The sequence below is a fragment of the Procambarus clarkii genome, chromosome 52, assembly GCF_040958095.1.
Source record: "Procambarus clarkii isolate CNS0578487 chromosome 52, FALCON_Pclarkii_2.0, whole genome shotgun sequence".
Taxonomy (NCBI): domain Eukaryota; kingdom Metazoa; phylum Arthropoda; class Malacostraca; order Decapoda; family Cambaridae; genus Procambarus; species Procambarus clarkii.
The window spans coordinates 3780024-3801783 of NC_091201.1; the positions used below are offsets into that span (position 1 = coordinate 3780024).

A 21760-nucleotide genomic window follows, 5' to 3' on the forward strand; every position below is an offset into this window, starting at 1 on the left:
TGAGGTCAATTTTTTTTTATTGGAGTTTAAATTAACGTAGATATATGACCAAACCTAACCAACCCTACCTAACCTAACCTAACCTATCTTTATAGGTTAGGTTAGGTTAGGTAGCGGAAAAAGTTAGGTTAGGTTAGGTTAGGTAGGTTAGGTCGTCGAAAAACAATTAATTCATGAAAACTTGGCTTATTAGGCAAATTGGGCCTTGCATAGTAGGCTGAGAAGTGAGTTCTGGCTACTAGGTACGACATATATATATATATATATATATATATATATATATATATATATATATATATATATATATATATATATATATATATATATATATATATATATATATATATATATTGTATAATAAATATAAATAAATAACAAGAGAATGCAAACAAGCTTGAATGGTCCCCAAGCCAATATGCAACTGAAAACTCCACACCCCTGGGGTTCAAATCATTCTGGGGTGTGGAGTTTTCAGTTATATATATGAATATATATTAACTTCTCTGAATATATTTTCATTCAGTGCAGTTCAACAATTTTAACAATCATTGAGTGGGGAAGAGGCCTCTAGTAATATTTTGAAAATAGGTATGCATAGGTGATCAAAATTGTTTACATATTTGCCCTAATACATGGGAATACTGCTAGTAGTCTTTGTATATCTACAGTATCTATATTTATATCAATTTTTTTCTCTTAAAAATGGTTAAAAGATAATTTATCCATGAATTGTTTAATACTGTACTGTACTACTGCAAATTTGATTTGCATAATATTTGCTTTACAGATTTTTTGGACTGTAAAACCCTGCACTAACAAAGGATTATCTATACCACTCACGTTCTTCTAGTCCTCCTCCATCTTGTAGAACAAGCTGTCACTCTTCATCTTTCCCGATATCCTTGAGCTCCATCATATATGAAGCACCTGTGCAGTTATATTCTATTCAAAAGTTCCATTGCTTTTCTCATATTACCGGTAGTTGTACATATATAAGTTATTTAAATTTTTGCTTAAGTTACTATTGTATATTTGTGTATGCTTTTACCTTGAATATATTATCATCTTGATGTCCTTCAAATGACTGTTGCACTTGTCAAAACTTTATGAAAGGTTAATAAGAAAATACTTTCATTAATTCTTTTCAACTTTGAAAATAGCATCATCATCATCATCATGCAGATGATGTCACAGTAACATGGCTGAAATATATAACCTTTTTCTTTGTCTTTTTGCATTTCTCTTCCCTAATTTTACTTGTTTAGTTGGTGTTAGGCAACTGTAGTGTCCTTTATTCTTAAGTTAGCTCAGTGTTTGTTCTTTTCTTTTCCAGTTTACCCCTCATCTCCTTTCACCTCGTGCAGGCGATGAGTCACAATAACGTGGCTGAAGTATGTTGACCAGACCACACACTAGAAATTGAAGGGACGATGACGTTTCGGTCCGTCCTGGACCATTCTCAAGTCGATTGACCATTCTCAATCGACTTGAGAATGGTCCAAGACGGACCGAAACGTCGTCGTCCCTTCAATTTCCTTTCACCTCACCTTTTCTCTTGCACTATTTTGATTCTGTCATGCTTCTTCGATAAGGCTTCAGGACAATGAAAAGGTATCCGTTTAAATAAAATTTTATATGTGGGGGTTTGGTTATTATTACCTTGGTCTTTTAACAATTCAGACATCCAAGCAACCAGTACCCACCGGAGATAAGAGAGTTTCTACAAAACAGTCCACCGTCTCGTATATGGTACGCTCTTAATTACCAACGGCACGTAACGCCCCACATGCATCACGTGTTGATGGACTGGCTATGTGAAGTTGCCAACATGATGCATCATACTTCACAGGTTCTACATGCAGCTGCACAGGTATATATTTCGCAATTGTTGTAGGTATTGCATGAATTGAAAACCAATCAGTAGAAGCCAAAATACAGAGTATCACTGAGACTGAACATTTCATATTAAGTAAGAGGGAGGAAAACATAAATATTATTTGATGTGTACCCAACTATTTTTTATCTTTTGAATTGCATTTATATTAAATTTTTAAGATATACATAGTTTAGAATTAATAATTTTTGATACAGTGATTGTAGCGCTATAGAATTTTGAGTTTCATTGTTTGTACAGAAATTACCGGTAATTTGTTACTGTTACTCCATATTCCACTTCCATGGTATAGTGAGGCATCAGTCCGGAGGAAATAGGAGGGCAATACAGGGAAAGGTTATTGATGATCTGCTCGTTCAAGTAAAATTTGCCATTGCATTATGGGTCCTATAGCACAGTAGTCTCACTGTGCCTTGGCTCGCAAACAAGAAACCTTGGCTCAGTCGGGCAGGACAAATGATTGGGCATGTTTCCTTTCATCTGATGCCGCTGTTCACCTAATAGTTAAACAAGTACCTGGGATTAGGTAATTGTTTCTGGTTGCATCCAGGAAAAGGTCAGTAGTTGGCTTAAGGGGGGGGGGGGTAACCTTGGTAAGCCCTAGGGGCCCTGTAAGTACTGCAACTGTGGCCTATGGTTATCTTCCTTGAGCCATTCGGGAACTACCTCCGCAGGGTTCTTTTGCTGCTCGGTGATTGCCCACCCTTGGGGTTCAGCTGGGGTAGTTCTTACTCCTGTTTGCCCTTGGGTAGGAGGTAGTTTCGTTGCTGGCTGGGCTGCGATGTACTGTGCTGCTGTCTGATACACGCATAGCGACTGGTTCTGTTGATTTGGAGACGTTGTGCTCTTGTGGGGGTTTTCTCATGGTTTTGTTTTGTTTCGCCTGGTGGGGGTCTGCCTTGTGTGGTGGTAGGATCACTTGTATGATTTTTTGGTGGCCCTCCACTAGGTCCCTGTGTTTGCACATTTTACAGAGGGTTCAGCTTTTAGTTTGCTTGTTTGGTAGCTCTGGGATAACTGGATAGCAGTACCTCGCCTGGGCTTCCCTTAGCAGTCAGCCTAGGGGTCCTGGGAACCCCCATTGGGATTCAGTGGTCTGATGGAGGAGACCTCTGAGTCCCACCTCCCTTTGTGCAAGTTTGAAGGTTGCTCTGTCCCCTTGTCTCGGTGACACTCACCGTCTTTGCCTCTGCCATGCTGCCTGTTGGGTCAATGATACCTTTGTCAAGGTGTCCTGTGAGTGGTGTTCCTTGCTTGTACTCCTTTTCACCCAGTCCACTGATTGATATTCGGGTGCAGGCAGATTCAGCATTGCATGCACAGTTTAGGTTGCTGCAACGTGCAAGGTTGATTGCCTTTCCGGATGTCCCGCAGCTGCCCTGCTTTGTTGCTTGGTGGCGAAACTCGGGCGACTTCGGGGATTGCCCCTTCCAAACCAGCGGCACAGGCATTCGAGCCTGTTCCTCCTGCGGAGCTTTTGGATCGCGCCAGTGGTCCCCCCTTCATCTCTGCTTTTCTGGTGGACTCTGCTTTTTCTTCAAAGGCAGAGGGTTTAGAGGATAGCTCGGTCCTGACGTGGAGGATCCTGAGGTTGGGGAGGAATTGACTTGGGGGGGCTTGGGCCCCATTTGACCCCGTTTGGGTGTTGGTACCCTTGGCACAGTTATTACAGGGGTAGGGTTTTTCTTGTCTCCCCTCCCTGTACAAATTTGTTATGAGTGCGACTTCTTCTCGGGTTCGGTTCCGAGTTTCCTTGGGTTCTTCGGTTCCCTCCTCCTGGAGGTTTTCGGCTTCCTGCATCCCACAGAGGGAGGTGCTAAGAGGATCTTGTGGCTTACCTCCTGCGAGACCCGGACTACGCCTCGATTATGTACCCTTCTTTTGAGTTTGGCTCCTCTTTTCTTTACTAGGTCCATTATGAGATTCCAGAGTCTTCCTGGTTGGCAGAATGCCCTTTCTGTTCATTTAGGGCTTGGCATTTTTCTGTCGGACTTGGACAGACGGGAGGCGGGATGGCGGGAGTTGACTAGTCATTTCCCCTTCTTGGGGGAAGGGGGGTGGGAATTTTTGAGCACCTCAATGCATGCTTGTTTGCCCCTGTGCTTTCTCGTGATATCGGTTAGGTGCAGATTGATGTGCAGGTTCCCTCCCTTTTGGCGTCCCTGGTGGCCGAGGATTTGCGCGCCTGTGGGCATTTGCCTTTGGTCTTGCCTCTTTTCTCTTCTTGAGCTGCTTTTGGACTGGCTCGAGGAGGATGTGGAGGAGCTGGGTTCCGGGCTGGTGTCCAGAGTGTTTGCCTCGGCGGCTCGGGCGTCGGCTGCATTGTTGAGGTTGTATGCGCCGATTATGAAGGAGGCCATCTCTCTGTTCCTTGCTTCTCGCCTCACGTTCTGATGGGCAGTTAGGCTCGGTAGATGGCAGACATAGAATGCTTCCAACCACATGGTGGTTTCTATAGGCCCATTGCTCCTCGTGCGCTTCTGAGGGGGCCATGTTCGGGCTCTTGGTCCCCGGTAGGCTTAGAACTCCATTCGAATTGACTGATGTCACGGTGTAATACATACATATCAGCCCAGTATAGCTCCAGGGAGCCTCCAGGAATCGCTCAGAAAATGGCGTTTCATTACATTCAACGCTGGTTTTTTCTATTTTTCTGTTGCATTTGCAAATTCTGTTAAATCACTTTAATGTTCGTATCTGGATGTATCTTATTCTAGCTCAACGGATACCTTTCTCGATTGCCTTTTTGCTATCAAAATATAAATGTTTTAGGTTGAAACAATGTAATTTTCTTGATATTTTACAGATTTTGGAAGCTTACTTGAGCGTAGAACAAGTGAAGTGTAACCAGCTGCAGCTTGTGGGCATCACTGCTATTCTTTTGGCAACCAGGTTAGTAATACAGTACTGGATTATCTTTTTTTTTTTTTTTTTTTTTAGGTTAATAGTGGATATGATCTTGATTTGTTTATATCAGGCTTTTTGTGAATCTTAATTAAGCATACATTGATCCACATCTCTGAATACAATTGTTATGTAGGTAATTGATGTGAAGTTCATGCTTTATTAATAACTATTTAATTGGGTAATAAAACGGTCAAGCCTTCCATGATTCCTGGAAAAAGGTAACAGTCCCAATATTCAATAAAAGGCCCTAAATTCTAAACCAGCATTCTGACATGCATTCTGACATGCATTCTGACATGCATTCTGACATGCATTCTGACATGCATTCTGACATGCATTCTGACATGCATTCTGACATGCATTCTGACATGCATTCTGACATGCATTCTGACATGCATTCTGACATGCATTCTGACATGCATTCTGACATGCATTCTTTGCAAGTGCAGGATGAAGTCACCAGAATACAATTAATTCAACACCTGGAGAGAGGTGTAAGGCTTTGAGAGGCTTTGTAACAGAGGTACATTAACATATAAGAGGCAGAGTCATACTTGACACACTTGATAGTTCTATAACAGGCTACTAAAATATGACAGTAGAAAGAAGTTTGGATACTCTGCTGTTTCTTAGAATCGAAAAGTGTTTGACATTGTTCCTTGTGAGAAGATTATGTACAGGATTGAGAAACAAGTTTGGATAACTGGGAAAAACTGAAATGGGTAAGGGTAAATGGGAAATAAGGGTATTTCTGTCATGCTTGGCAGACAGAAAACAAAGGTTAAAAGTCAGAGAAATGTCAAGTGGGAGGGATGTGACCTGTAGGGTCCCCTAAAGTCTCAGACTTAGGATCATTACTGTTTTAAATTTATGTGAATGACCTACCTAAGGGAGCAAAGTTATACATGACAAATCTAATAAGGCATGTAGAAAACTGAGGACTGCAAAGAACTGCAACGAACTGCAGGAAAGCTGCCAAAAAACTCTGAGCATAGGAAGCCTGGTTAGAGACTGGGCCATGGGGACATTGATCCCAGAAATCAATGCAAGGTAACTGCAATGAATGTCTGGTAGAACTTAACATGAACAATTGTAAGGTAATGAAGATTGGAAAGGAAGATAAGTAACCAAGACAAATGTATTTCATATAGAAATGGCAATTATAAGAAATAGAAATACTACTCGAGTTGACATAATTCTTATATTAATGCCAGAGGCATAAAATTGGGGCTTTATATTGTGACGGATGGTATCACAGCTATACTGAACCAAGGCGGTATGGCTCTCCATCACATAAATACAAAAAAAAAAAAAAAAAAAAAAAAAAAAAAAAAAAAAATGCTATTTCATTTGCTTGTCCTCTACTTTTACACCATGGGAAGGTGGCTCGGGAAAGAAACTAAAAGAACTTGGCTCAAAAATAGCATTGAGGCAAATGAACCATCTTTTCTGTAACACACGTCATAGGCTCTCTGTTCCCACCATTTATTCCCATCTTGGATTTATTAGTCCCACTTGGATGGGCTTGGCATAGTGAGAACAGCCACATCCTGTAGTCCTGCAGGTGCTGCTACCTGATGACTGTTGGTGATACTGTAGTTGATACTCAAGTCTCATAATGTCAAAATAATACTTGACTATCTTCAAGGTCTCAAAGTTGGTTTGGAGGGGGAGCAGAGTGACTTAAGATACTCTTAGGTGTTAATATGAGTGGTTTCTCTTGTTGGTAGATTTACACATGCTCTCCACTATGCTTCTTGCCTATAACGTAGTATGGTACTTGGTAATGGTACTGCTAGAAAAGGGGCATTTCATTCAACCCAACATTCTATTTTTCTTCCAGATTTATCCCAGGTGCATCTATACTAACTATCCGTCAAGCATCTTGGGTTACCGACAACACTTATAGTTACAACCATGTTGTGCGTACAATTGGTCACATTATGGCAGCCCTCAAGGCAAATCTTGCTCTTCCTACAAGTGAGTAACCTGTATTTTGTGGGTGTTTTTAGACAAGAGAATTGTGATAAAAGTTGTGATAGTGTTACACTGCATACACCTGATACCACTGTCTAGGAGGAAAGGCTGCAGCTTATGTGAAGTTCCCTCTGTGAATCTGATGTTTGAGCTTGGATTTTGTAACGCCCCGAGATTTTTGATCGAGCTGTGCTGTCAAAGAAACATTGTCATCTTGGCAGATCATTACGACACTGATGCTACAGGCATTGCAGATGCTATGTAAAATCATTTGCAGTGATTGAGTCGCTGGAAATACTAAATTCTACCAGAATTACCTTATTTTGAAATGTCTTAAGCACGAAAACCCTCTGATCTCTTCTGTGAGGGAATGTGACAATGAAAACACAAGACAACCACTTGCAAGTTGACCCAACATACTTCAGTGGTTATGTCTCAGGTGGGAGCTTAGTTGCTTCTATGTACATTCCACATCCAGCATAAAGTGCTTTACACAACCACTTGCACCCTTTTCTCGGTTTTCTTGGTATTTCGTAGATTTATAAAACTGATGGCAGTCTAAACTCTGCCTTTGTGGTGTACTGTTTACTCCTTCTTAAGTGCTATAGGTGTCAAGCGGATTCCATCATTTGCTTTCAGACCTGTGTGTAATCAACTCCTTAGAACTAGAAACTATTTGTAACAACTTATACAAGTTGTTACAATAAAGGGTGGACTAAACAGGTGTACAGCATCCTAAATCAAACTTAAATTTGTTGGTATAGATTGAATAACATTGAGCTTATAATTTGATTAGTGATTTGGAGGTGCCACTCTTTTATTATTTAATCTGCATATTGAAAGCCTAATACAATATTTATTATATTACTCTCCTAGTTTGCAGACATAATGTAGTCCTTAAACTATAAGGCAACATTGGTAGACACCCAGAAAGATGCAGTTTGGGGTAATCCACCAAAAACAATTACTGTACTGTATCTAGAAATCAATTAAAAATGCAACCACCACATGCCAATACACCACATAAAAATACTGACTTTTTTGGCGAGTGGTTCCCAAGAAAGGAGCATGAGGCGTCTGATGCCAGTGTTCAGCCACGGGCCACAGTGAGTTCAGGGTCTCTGAGAGGGAGGGGGGGGGGCACACATTTCAAAGCCAGAAATGTTGCTATAGGAAAGTTGCTTAATAGTATTGAAATGAAGGGGAAGCGTGGGAGGGTGGGTTAGACACCATAATATACATGCCTTCATTACAGTATGAGTACAGTATGAGGTACTCATTCAGCTAATCTCAATATTTATTGCATTTACAGACATGATTGTAGTGTCATTTTCTAGATAAACATAATCTCTTTGCAATTCATACAAGGAATAAAATATATCTCATTTTATATTGATTTCTGTTATTTTTTTTTTAGTTCTAGACTATGCTTCAGTCTTATTGGCGAGTGTAAATGCACCTGAAATTACTCAACAATGGACTCAGTTTTTGTGTGACTTGGCTACGACTTGCTCCTACCCTCCAAGAATTACACTGGCACAGGTAAGCTTGAGCATTACATAATTGATGGCAAATGGGAGACATTGTGGTCGTGTCTCTTCTGCCTACCTTCCTTAGTGAACGCTTGCTTGCTCCCCGTGTTCTTTCTGTTTTAAAAACAAATTCACAAAATTAACGTATATTTTGGTTAGAAATGCGCTGTTTCTACAGTTGTCTTTGTGTTATCACTTCATTGTTTACTTGTTGCAGGGCAATGCCAGTTTTATTAATTGTTGCAATATCTTGTTACAGATTGGCAGCTCGTGTGTCCTGCTAGGTTACATCCTCTCTCGAGCACCATTACCCAACCTGCCTCTCGTATCCGGCTTCACACAGTACCAGCTGCTCCAGCCTGCCGCAATTATATATTGTAAAAAGTACGATCAATTTGAAAACTTTTATTCTTTGTTAGTGAGTAACTATTTTACAATTATTGTATGATAGAAATATATCTGTCCCATGTGTTGTACTGTACCTCACCTGCAGGTACTGAGCATTACCTGGTCCATGTGTTGTACTGTACCTCACCTGCAGGTACTGAGCATTACCTGGTCCATGTGTTGTGCTGTACCTCACCTGCAGGTACTGAGCATTACCTGGTCCATGTGTTGTGCTGTACCTCACATGCAGGTACTGAGCATTACCTGGTCCATGTGTTGTACTGTACCTCACCTGCAGGTACTGAGCATTACCTGGTCCATGTGTTGTACTGTACCTCACCTGCAGGTACTGAGCATTACCTGGTCCATGTGTTGTGCTGTACCTCACCTGCAGGTACTGAGCGTTACCTGGTCCATGTGTTGTGCTGTACCTCACCTGCAGGTACTGAGCGTTACCTGGTCCATGTGTTGTGCTGTACCTCACCTGCAGGTACTGAGCGTTACCTGGTCCATGTGTTGTGCTGTACCTCACCTGCAGGTACTGAGCATTACCTGGTCCATGTGTTGTGCTGTACCTCACTTGCAGGTACTGAGCATTACCTGGTCCATGTGTTGTGCTGTACCTCACCTGCAGGTACTGAGCATTACCTGGTCCATGTGTTGTGCTGTACCTCACCTGCAGGTACTGAGCATTACCTGGTCCATGTGTTGTACTGTACCTCACCTGCAGGTACTGAGCATTACCTGGTCCATGTGTTGTACTGTACCTCACCTGCAGGCAAGTCTCCTCTGGCCTCAAATTATTGACTGGGTTTGGCATTTGTGGCTTTGCCAGCTTTGTGTGGTGTGGTGGCCAGGTGTTCTTTGGTGCTCCAGGCTGCATGTGCCTAGGGCTATCTTCTCTAGGTGCCCGCTAAGTACTTTCTTTGCATGTCAGGGTTTTTCTTCTCTGGGACATTCGGGGCTCACTCCCGTTTGAGGGCTTCGGTGATTGGCGTTGTTCTTGCCCTTGGGGTCTGTCGGAGGTCTTGGACTTCAAGTCTTGTCCCAGGGTTTTCCTGGGTGGGGCGCACTGCAGCTGGCGCAGCCTACTTATAGTGGCGGCCGACAGTTCTCTCTGGGGACCGATTGGTTTGTGTAGGTTGCTTCGGGGACTTAGTTTTATTTCTGTTTTGTGGAGCGTGATCGCTTACTATTGACGGAGGTCGTCTGCCTAGCTTCCCATTAGGCTAGCCTAGGTTGTGTTGGTGGTCCTCCTCTGTTGCCCCGAGGTTTCACGGCTACCTCCGGTTGTCAGTTTGCCTGCAACAGACAGGGGTTACCGTTAGCTGGCCTCATTACCTGGGCTTCCCGTAGGGCTAACGTATCCTACCGGCAATGGAAAACCCTGTTGGGCTCGGGGATTCCATGGATGTGTCTTCCTAGTCTTGTCTCGCCTTAAGCGATGTTGAGGGTTGTTCGTTACCTCTGCCTTTTGGTGATGATCGTTCATCCTGCCTCCATCATGCTGCCTGTTGGATGAGACACACCTACGACCCTGAGACTTGTGGGACCTGTTCTCCTCTTGTTACTCAGTTTACACATTCTGGTCCTGGTCCTTGGACAGGGTGTTTTCCTATCATTCCTCTCCTCGGTTTGTGGTGGCCCTTTAGGTTCAAGATTGTTTTTCCATGGCTCTACTTCTGTTGGCGTTGGCCTCTGGGGGTCAGGTCAGTGAGCTTCATGCTCTACACTTGCGCAGGGGGTTTTCTGCTCTCTTGGACCTGGTGGTCAGTTTGTTCGGTTGCAGCCTTCTTCTTTTCTGGCAAAGATCGAGCCTGCTTTCTGGAGGGGTCCTTGGGTCAGTGATGTTTGGTTGGTCAGGCCGGGGGTGCATCGTGTGTTGTCCGGTTGTGGCTCTTAACTGTAATCTGCTCGATTTGGTTTTGGTGGCTGGGGATGCGCTTTGGGTTGATCCGGTTTCCTTCGTTCCCTGTTCCAGGGCTCGGTTCTCCCAGGTTGTCTGCAGGGTTATTAAGTCTAGCCAGCCTGCGGTCTATCCTCGTGCCCATGACATTAGGAAGTTTGCTGCATTTGCTGCTGTGTTTGGCAATGTGTCCTGGGCTGATGTGTCCTGGGTGCAGGGATTTTGGAGGTCAAACAAGGTCATGGCCGCCCGTTATTTGGTTAACGTTCCTGCTCCAGGGCATTCCTGTGTTGCTTTGGGTCGCAGGTTGCAGCCAGTTGTCTACTTCGTGTTGAGGAGTGAGTGACGGCCGCCTCCCGGGAAAGTCCCTCTTTTCCTTATCTTTGGTTATGTAGTTCCAGGGAGCCAAAGGGGCTCCCCACGTAAAACCTGCGTTGAATGTAATGAAATGCCATTTTCTGGGTGAGCCTTGGAGGCTCCCTGGCAACCCTCTCTCCCTCCAGTCAGCAGTTTTTTGCTTTGTTTGATGCTTAGCTTCCGAACTGGGGTGCTGAGTAGTTGACGCAAGGAGAGGGCTGTGCGGACAAGCGGTACGACAGTGGAGTGTGATATTTGCTTGTTTCCTTTGGATTAGAGAGAGTTCTGCCTCTGTTCCGTTTTTCTTTGTACTTACCATGTGGGGTTTGTTTTGTTATGCCTACCTTTCTGTGTGCCTAACCCCGATCAATGGAAGATAAGAAATATCACCAACCACAGATTTTTTCCAGGGCCATTGCTCCCTGCAACCTCTCTGAGGGGTCCACGTTCTGGCTTGTAGTCCCCAGTAGGTCAAACTCCAGAGACTAATGCCCCAGTCTAATCTATCACACATTAGCCTGATAGCTCCAGGGAGCCTCCGGGGCTCGCCTAGAAAATGGCGTTCATTACGTTCATTGCTGTTTTTTTGGGGGTGTGGAATGGAGTAATTAAATTTACATTATTTCTTATGGGAAAATTAATTTTAGTTTTAAATTTTTTTATTTTTGAAGTGTCTCTGTGAACGGATTAAATTTAAAAACAGTGGTACCACCGTACATTATGTATTTGGAAACTATATTAGCAACTTAGTTTCAGGGAATCACCGGGGCCCACCTAGAAAGGCACATTTCATTACATTCAACTTTTTTTTTCAGTCATGTTTTTGGAATTTGTACAAGTGTAGTGTGCTCTTTCCCTTGATGTTGGCATTTTGAAAAAGTCCTAGAGGTATATACTGTCTCCACTCGATCATCCGGACTATATGGGAAGGACCCCCAGCCGGATTATCACATTTTTCGGATAATGGTACTTTTTCACCTACGAGTCCAAAAGTGACCATTTCCAACTATTTTTATACTACAAACAACATAATTTGAATTGCCTTGCCACATACAATTATTAAATATTCAACTAGAAACCTCAACTTACCTTGTTGGTGTTCGTCTTCTTGATTGATGCCACACATCTTGAAGTTAAAAATTCTTAACAATTTACGTAACCTATACTAACACAACACTAAAATTAACACTTAAAATTACTGTACAGTTCATTAAGCTAAGTTAGTTTTGACTGCCAGCTGCTGAAGCCTCACTGGTTGAGGGCATTTGGGTTGCCTGTGAGGCCTCACTTGTTGAAGGTGCTTGCTTGCACCTCACTTGTTGAAGCGCTTGCATGCCCTCACTTGTTGAAGGCGCTTGGCTTGCCTGTGACGCCTCACTTGTTAAAGGCGCTTGCTTGCGCCTCACTTGTTGAAAGCGCTTGGCTTGCCTGTGGCGCGTCACTTGTTGAAAGCGCTTGGTTTGCCTATAAAGCCTCACTTGTTGAAGGAGCTTGGCTTGCCTGTGGCGCCTCACTTGTTGAAGGCGCTTGGCTGCCTGTGACGCCTCACTGTTTGAACAACACGTAACTTGTCTTTAATTGCTAGGACAATCTTCTTCCTCTTAACACTTCCAGAACGATTGATGCTGCTACCAGACATATTCTTGGCCAAAAATGTTCAAAATTACTATGAAAATTAAGAAAGTTATTTAAAAAAATATTTCACTAATGGCGCAACACTGTGAGGCCGCACTGGTTGAGGTGTATAACTGTGACTTGTCTTTTATTGTTAGGACAACTTTCTTCCTCTTAACACCTCCAGAACGATTGATGCTGCTACCAGACATAGTCTTGGCCAAAAATGTTCAAAGTTACTATGAAAATAAAAAAGTTATTTAAAAAAATATTTCACTAATGGCGCAGCACTGTGTATAACACGAGGGACGGACGCACATGGGTTGACCAGTGTTGGACAGGTCCACTTGGGGCAGCCATAGCGTTACGTAGGCCGCCAGGAGGAAAAAAATTCACAATATTTTTGAAGGAAACTTCAGCCTGTGCACAATGCTTTTAGGAAACTTATTTATTTGTTATTACATAATTACTAGTAGTTATTTTATTTGTTTTTGGCTATGATTAATTGTTCTAAAATTAATGGTAATTCCTGTACCCAGGTAGTCCCTCCTGACGCACCCCTCCCACCCTCCCAACACCACCCACCCACCCCACCCCCACCTACACCATGCGTCTCGAGTCTCGGGCAGACGGGATTAATACCGTATGGCCCGCCTCATGTTTTCATATACGGACAAAGGCACGATTATCCGGGGGACTGACCGGATAGTGTAAATTCTGCAGAAAACCTGCTTTAATCCGGTCCCTGTGGCTATTTTGGCCGGATATTGTGATAACTTTATCCGTTCACGATTTTGGCCGTATAAGGGCGTTTTTCGGATGTTCGAATCCCGGATAATCGCGGGGTTACAGTACTGTATACCGTATATATTATTGCTGTCCATCATGATTTTGTATGTGGTTATCATTTTTGTCTCTTTTTTTTTTTTTCTATCTGCCAATTTTGGCATGTTCAATCATTCAGAACATTTCCTTTTGTGGGACTCCTTTTGTAACGGGGGGTGGGTGAAATAGCTCTATCTTGTCCATTATTCCACCCCCCAGTTAACTAACGAGGCCGGGGGAAACAGCTCTCTCAAGTCCGTTATCCCGTCCTCAGTTAGCTAACTATTCTAGAGCACTCCCAGAGTTCCTAAGGCAACCTCTCTGGTTCAACACCTTGTAACCTAGGTATTCGACTACCTAGGTGCTAAGACTACAAGGCACCGTCACTTGATCAGTTACCCGAAACTCTAGAGAGAACTCTAGAATACATAATCATTGCCACAAACGTATAAGATAAAACGAAAGGAAAGAAATGAATAGTGAAGTAATTAGTGAGGGTTTGGGGTGAGAGGTAGGGAGGTGGGAGGAGTGAGGAGGGTCATTAGTTGAAAGTGAGAGTTTAGAGAGGGGTGGAGGGAGAGGAATAGATAGGTAGAATTAGAAGAGTAGCTAGTAGAAGTAGAAAGTAGATAGTAGAAGACGAAATGCTGCCACCATCCATTCATGATCATTACATACAAGACAAGGAATGGAACTTGTCTGTATCACAATATTCACCAAAGATGTTATCAAGAAATCATTATTAGTATGGTCCCATCTTTATCATGTACTCATTCTAAACCATGAAACCAGTAACCACAGATTCTTTCTCACCTCAACTCAAAATCTCTAGGGAACAAAATAAAGTCCATTTAAATAATAAATTCAACAATTATATTTTTCATGATAAGTATCATAACTTAAGCAATCCAATTAAAATGTTAAAGATTAATATTCAAAGTGAGTCATCCTCCAAGAATCTGAGAACACTACAACTGACTGCCCCTGATCATCACACAACACTTGTAAAACACGACCAATTCACCTAAATGTTCACTCACCGAGGACCGAGTCCAAGTTGAATAGAGAGGGGGGGGGGAGCTGCAATTTCCAAGCAGCGTCACCCCCCGTCTGGTGACGGCCTATCTCGACGGCTGGCCTCTGCTCTGCTCCGCTGGCTGGTCTCCTATTGCTCTCTTAATGCTCTCGAATCGATAGTTCTCCGAGTATTTATTGGGGAACCTAGTAGCTAACTCCGCCCACAAGTAGATAGCCTCCGGCTCTCTACCAAGCCACTCCTTAAACGTCGGCATGTTTGAAGGCTACCAGGCTCCAATTATGAGATTAGTAGAAGCAAGGTGAAATTCACATGATCTGACCTCAGGTCACTTGGGGTCATTAACGGTTAGAGGTGTGAGTCTCCGGCCGACAACTTGGCGCCTTCTCAGGTCCCTGTCTGTGACTCATGTACTCTATATATATTTTAAATAAACTAACCCAAAACACTTTACAGTGTTACACTTTGAATACTGTGTGTTGTGTGCGGGGAGTTGGGTGAAGTGAGTGAATGAGTGCAAGTGAGGGAAGAATGAGCGAATGAGTAAAAGGTGGGATTGTGAATGTTGATGGTGGGGTATTATCTGAAAGCACTCGGAAGAGATATCACCTAATCTATACATGCTTGATGCTTAAAGGTCATGTCCCTTGTCTGTACATTGAAATAACTACTACCAGAGTATATAAGAAAGATTGCCAGAACTGAGAAAGTTTCAAGCCGGAATTAGGCTCCTGCAGCTAATGCCAAATGAGGCAGGTCATGATTGATACTTGAGCCTCTGAGGTACGGTCAGCAATAACGTTCTCAACGAAAGCATTAAAAAACTTTTTCCCCCCAGTTTAGGTTTGAATTGATGAGAATTCTTGAAATTGGCCAAAGGTTTGCTTCAGCTGTCATTTGCTATGTTTGTCTGATAAAAGTGATCAATTTTGGTTTAATGATGTTCATTGATTAACTTGTTAATGAATCAAAAGGATGGTTTTTGTCTTGAAATGTGAAAAAGTGATAGAGCAATTAACTCCAAACAAGTCCACGAATAGCAAAGGTGTGCTTTGTAAATTTGCACAACTGGAGGGTTGTTACATATTTGTTAAAGGTACTCAAGGCTGGTATGTTCAAGCTGCATTGGGCCTCTCTCTGTGAGTTGAACTTAATTCTTTAAGTTTATTGCAGTACTGTACTAGACTCATTATCATTGATTTATTCTCTTTCAGTTTTGACATTGATGGCATAAAATGCCAGCGGCAGGGAATTTTAGATCGGTACAGTTTGGCATCCATCACCAAGGATCAAGTAGGCCTGCTTCCTGTACCACCGTTGGAAGCCTTTTTATCTATGTTGTCACTGTCTGAAGCAGACTATCTGGAAATGGTGACTCTACCTCCTAGTCTTCACAGTAAGTTGAAAAATATTTTTCAAAATTTATATTTTCCTAAGTGGTATTCAGCAGACAAGTTAATGTTCAGTTTCAGCAAACAAGTTTAATGTTCAATTCAGCAGACAAGTTAATATCTATATTATATATATATAATATATATAAAATATGCATGTCTCATTGAATATGACAGCATATTCCATATTTACTGTTTTCCGATTTAGGGCTTCTATCCCTCTTACTAATGATCTTGCATCAGGGTTCAGCTGGAAGAGGAGTTCACCAAAAGTCATGTTTTTTTTTAGGTGAAGAAAGGAATTGAATAACTGAAGAATATATTACACTAATTATAAAATTGCACAACGTTTCGAACCTCCATGGTTCATTCTCAAGTGAAAGAAATTACAGAACTCGTTAATTTATACCAGTACGGGGTCAGGTGATAAAACGAGTACAATAAAGGAAAAGGCAAGGGGATAAATGGGGGATGAAGCACATACAAAGATTAATCAGGTGTAATAGGCCTGTTATGTTGAGCAGTGTCTTGTGTGTTGGCATAGTTATATTCCGGTCTTGTCCTTACTCTCATGGTGGGTAGAGTAAATAGTGCCGTGATTTGGGTGTTCATGGTAGGTTGTTCTATTCTTATGTGAATTGCTTCAAGAATTTGTAATCTTACATCTTGGGTTTTGTCTATTATACAGGTATTTTTGTTCAACATTTCTCTTGTAAGGGTGATGTCATGGGCTTGTCTCGTGTGATTCCTGGGGGCACCGGATTGAAGATGACAGGTCAAACGCCTCGTCAGCTTGGTCGACGTCATACCTATGTACTTAGATTTGAAGGTTACATCCTTCGTGGGGGCAAGTGTACATATATACAATGCTTGACTGCTGTAGAGGGTTCTCCATCGGCTTCGGGCTGTTTTTGATAAGGAGGTCGGAAGTCTTCTTGGTTTTGTAGAATATGATCAGGTCTATGTTTTGGTTAGGAGTAGTGCTTTTTACTCCTTTACGGATTATTTCTTTCATTATTCTTTCCTCTTTTTTTATGTTCACTGTGCATGGTTGACTTTTTCCCCTTGGAAGCGTGTACATTACTACCTCACGTCGACTTGGCTACTCACAACAATTAACTTGTTTCCTTTGGTGGCCTGCTTCCTGATCAGCACCAGCAATGACCAGCAATGATCTGAACAATGGTTTCTTTGTTTATTTCTTTTGTGGCTGTCATAAGAGCAATGTCATACCACCAACACCACTGTTAACTGCGATAAAACACAGCAAAGTGCTAGAGCGAGATGTGCAACACAACCTCTTACTATGAATGTCCGAGGCCAACTAAGCATCCCAGCTATGTGGCTTCAGGGAGGTATCACACTTGGTGATGGCATGTATTTGGCGCATACTTCAGCCAACAATCTTTCACTCATAAGATCATCATTCCTTTTTTTGCCATAAGTATGCACAACCTTAAACAAGGCAGTGCATACTTTTGATAAGTACCATATTTGATTAGATGTAATGCTATCCTTGTCTCGGTCACAGTATGAACAATTTTACTCCAAACCTGGCATTTTGAGGTTATGCACTTCTTGAACAAAACTTCTTTTAATTAATAATACAAGGAACTCCTCAATAACAAATTTCTGGAATGCATTGATTAATGCAGTAAACTTGTGTTTTGATGTTATGGTCACATGCCTAATTTTCTACACAATCATTTTCATGAGTATTGTCCTTGTCTGCAAAGTGAAAGAATTGCTGTAAGACAAGGAGTCTATTCCTGGTCGTGTATTTTGCAAATATTGGTACATCAGTCGGCAGAACCTTCCTTCATCTCTCTTGCATCACACATCCCTTACGTGATACATTGGCATCATGGGCTGCCACCACCATTATATGACAGAGTGCTGGGGAGACGGGACACCACGAGCGTAGCTCTCATCCTGTAACTACACTTAGGTAATTAAATAATTAACTGTCAGTGGGGTGTAACTTGCAAGGAAATGGCCTAACTACTGTGTGAGTAATTTTCAGAGTTAACATTTTCCTTTTCCTGTTATCCTTTGTTTTGCTTTGCCTTCCTGGGGGCTTATTATCTCGGTGACATATTGTGCCTACTCTCTGTGCCTTTGTAACGGGGCAGGTTTTGGCCTCTGATCTCCAATGGGTATTTTTATGACTCAAAGGCCTGGTATGATGTGTGTGGAGCTATCCAGGTGGTAAGCAACAGATAGACCGTAGCTACCAAAAGACCCGCCAGGAAGATGTGTTTCGTTACATTCAGTGTTAGTTTTTTCATGGATCTAGGTAAACCCCACTACATTCTTATAGAGCCATAATTATATTCATATTAATAACATGAGTATAAAAAGCAGCCAATCTCGTCTCAAATCACCATGTGATAACTGCATTATCCCAGGGATCAGCGTGTGGTGATTGATAGCCACACTATAAGGGTTAAAGATTGTTTTGAAATAATTTTGATGTTCAGGTACAAGATTGGTTAAGACTTACCGATACAATTTACCTTGGACATTAAACAATTCATTTCGAGTTGGCAGTTGTCTGAAGGGCTGCATCTTCTTGCACCCTTACTACTGTCATTCATTATGAGACTCTTTCTACCATTATTGCCCACATTGTTTTATCTTGCTTCAATCTTTTTTTATTTTTGTTTAGCTTTAATTTGTAACCCTCATAAAAAACATATTTAATATTTTTTATTTAATTCAACCAGAAGGCTACAGCTACCCTCTTTCTGAAACTTCAACAAAAGTATTAAATATTGTTGAGACTTCTACTCTGATGTGTGATGTAAGTGATATGTACGTTAAAGAAAAATTCTGCCTTGACTAATTGGCGGCATTATGAAATATGCCACCAATACAGTAACTTTATTATATATGATATCTATATTTTAATGGAAAATAATGATTGATATATTTTATACCCTAGATGATGCGAGCATTACAAGTATGGATGCCGATACTGGAAGCAGTGGTGTGGTGTGTAGTGAAAGAATAAATAGAACGCAACAATTGCAGCAAAATGAAAAGCCTCTTCAGGAACATTTCTGCCAGCAAGAGGAACCAATTTGTCAAGCACTAAAACAAAGTCTTGTAGGGACCAACAAACACTTTGATGTGGGCAACAGCGGTGTATGTGGTAGGGGTAACTGGAACGTTGGGGAGAGAGGTGAAGCATCTTCCGGTGCTTATGTCAAGGCTGATGACAACAGAATGGACATCAGTGATGGGGAATTACCTCGGGAGCCTTCAAATGCTGAATTATCTCCCCGTAAACAAAAGTTCTCTTCGGGTATTCACTCTGATTCTGACGGAGAGAATATATGTTCCGGATATTACTCTGTGCATAAGAATAGTTCTGGGAGCATGTCTGCTGCAGTTCATTCGTATGAACAGGCAGATAGTGATAAGCTAAAACCTGAACACAGACATTTTGAATCTCCAGAAGCTAAAGTAATACCACGTGAGGTGATGCGCGAGTGTTTGAGTGAAACCACTGATAGTGAAGAAAATTCCGACATTTTACCTGCAGCATGTGAAGGAGCTGGGACCAAGTATGCACGAGTTAGTCTTAAAAGAAAACTTGAAAATGCTTCTGAGAGTGAAAGGTCTGAAAAATGTTTGCTCTTGGATGTTGGCAATTTACATTTAAGCTAATTATATTATTTTTATATACAATATACCATATTTTTTTAATATTTATCATGGACTTTAAGTTTGAAATAAGGGTCTTCCAGATAATTCATGAAAGTTAATGAAGTCTTCTTGTTCGGATGCGTTTTGTATATTGTGCCAAAACGTACGAGTTGGAAAGTGGTTTGTTAAAAATGAAGCACTATAATTACCAGTCAGTATTCTACCTATCCAGTTACATTGTGTATTTGTATTTTGATATAATATCTGTACATGATGTGCAGCAATTTGGTGTTGTGTTTTAGATTGCAGTGTGCAACTTTTCTTAAAGGATAAGTATTTAAAAAATTTCTGCATTTATATGGTTTCAAAAGCTAAAGGTTTTTAGAATAATATTTATTTGTACAAAAATACACAGTGGTTATGTTACAGGGTAAACATAAATTATTATTTATTCAATATTTTTCTTACAAGGGCACGAAGTATGTTTTAGAATATTTTGTTATATTGAGTTATTAGGCGATAATGTATGAAGTTCTATCAGTTTAGAGGCTTAGTGAATTCCTGTATTTATGTTGAACAGGCACACAAGCTTCAAAACGAGGGTGAAAAAAATTGTAACCGATTGTTCCAATGTTTGAATGGCAGGTAGGGCTAGATGTTAAGGCACATTTTCTTATTCTTGATGCCTCTGTTCACCCAGTAAATAGGATCCCAGGAGTTCGGCAGCTGTTGAGGGTTGCATCTTGGGAAAAATCAGTCAATGGAGTAGGGGGCGGCTTTGATATGCCTAGCAGCTTCCTCTCCCTGGAGATGGAAACCCTGTTATATGATGGCAAGATGCTCTCACTCAATGTTAAGATTGCTCGGTGAAGTTGTCTTGTATTCATTCAACCTCTTGTTGCACATGAAAAAATTACTGATATCAACAATGTAATAAATGACTGCTATTGGTATTCTTTTCTCCAATTTATTCAAAATTTTTTAATTTTCTAGATAGCTCAAAATAATTCTGGCAATTGTTTGTTAGCACTTGTTAATTTCTGGGCACCTCAGTAAATCACTCCCCATATTGTGCAGTGAACTGGTATTTAGGTTGGACTGAGCAGTAGAGACGGCCTTGTTTCTTGGAGGCGCGATATTTGATTCCCAGTGGTCCAAGGGGTTGGGCTTCATTCCTCCCCTCCCTCCTCATCCCAGCTCTCCTCGTATCCCTTCCATATGCTGTATACACATACTGGCTTGGTGCTTTCTCGTCATAATTTCCTTCCTTTCCTTGTCTTGTCTATCTTTAAGGCACATTCAATGTATGTGTCACACAATTGCATATGCAATGCAATTCTAGAACAGCATAATTGACAAGTGGAAATTATCTTAAAAGTGTAATACTGTATTGTGTATATAGATAATAGGGGGGATACTATCATAAATTTTATGCAAGTTTCAACAATATAAATTTTACTGGCAAAATTGATTTTAAAATGATTTAGTAACATTGGAAAAGAATTTTATTTTGATGAGGTGAAAACCATACAAGTGAGGGATGAGCTTACAACCAGTACGTGTAAGTTAAGGACAAAATATTCTGATCTCGAGGAAAATGTAATGTAACGTGAGATGTTGTTCAAGCAAACTTGCAGCCCAACTTGGCATGGTAGTAAAACAATGGTGTCCCAGCAGAGCACTTGATCCTGTATTAACTTGGCACAGAGAAAAATAAACGATGAGAAACTGTTCTCAAGTAATTTATCACAAGTGTATTTGAAGGAAAGGAAATTTTGCTTATTGTACTCTGATATTTAGTTATTGATTGACAATCTGATACAATCCTATATATTTGTAGGATGGTTATTTTATATACTGTGTGTGTGTGTGTATTCATCTAGTTGTGCTTGTGGGGGTTGAGCTCTGCTCTTTCGGCCTGCCTCTCGACTGTCAATCAATCGACTGTTACTAACTGCTAATTAACCCCCCCCCCCCCAGGAAGCAGCCCGTAACAGTTTCCTAACCTCCAGGTACCTATTTACTGCTAGGTAACAGGAGCATCAGGGTGAAAGAAACTCTGCCCATTGTTTCTCGCCGGCGCCGGGAATTGAACCCCGGACCACAGGATTTTGTGTCCATCGTGCTAGTTTGGTAGCAGTCTTTCTTTTAAACATATTTCATTGACAACAACAGAAAGTTTTAGATTTATGATTCTGGCACGAATCTTATTGATATTCATGTTTTTCTTCACTGAAGCAAGAAGATTAAAAATTAACTCTCAAGTTCATTTTTACTTATTAT

The 21760-nt window shown here is 41.4% G+C and overlaps 1 protein-coding gene across 2 annotated transcripts in view; it reads left to right on the forward strand.

The window, feature by feature from the left end:
• The window catches only part of LOC123763700 (cyclin-F), a 32360-nt gene extending 11151 nt beyond the window's left edge, over positions 1–21209 (forward strand). The window contains exons 6-12 of one of the 2 annotated variants that reach the window (XM_045750989.2): positions 1681–1870; positions 4701–4786; positions 6645–6781; positions 8196–8320; positions 8570–8694; positions 15650–15831; positions 18771–21209. In XM_045750989.2, coding sequence (XP_045606945.2) covers positions 1681–1870; positions 4701–4786; positions 6645–6781; positions 8196–8320; positions 8570–8694; positions 15650–15831; positions 18771–19498 — 1573 coding nt within the window. In that variant the 3' untranslated portion in view covers positions 19499–21209. The remainder of the gene's footprint in view (positions 1–1680; positions 1871–4700; positions 4787–6644; positions 6782–8195; positions 8321–8569; positions 8695–15649; positions 15832–18770) is intronic. The other variant, XM_045750990.2, reaches the window with a different exon arrangement.
• Positions 21210–21760: the final 551 nt, after the last annotated feature.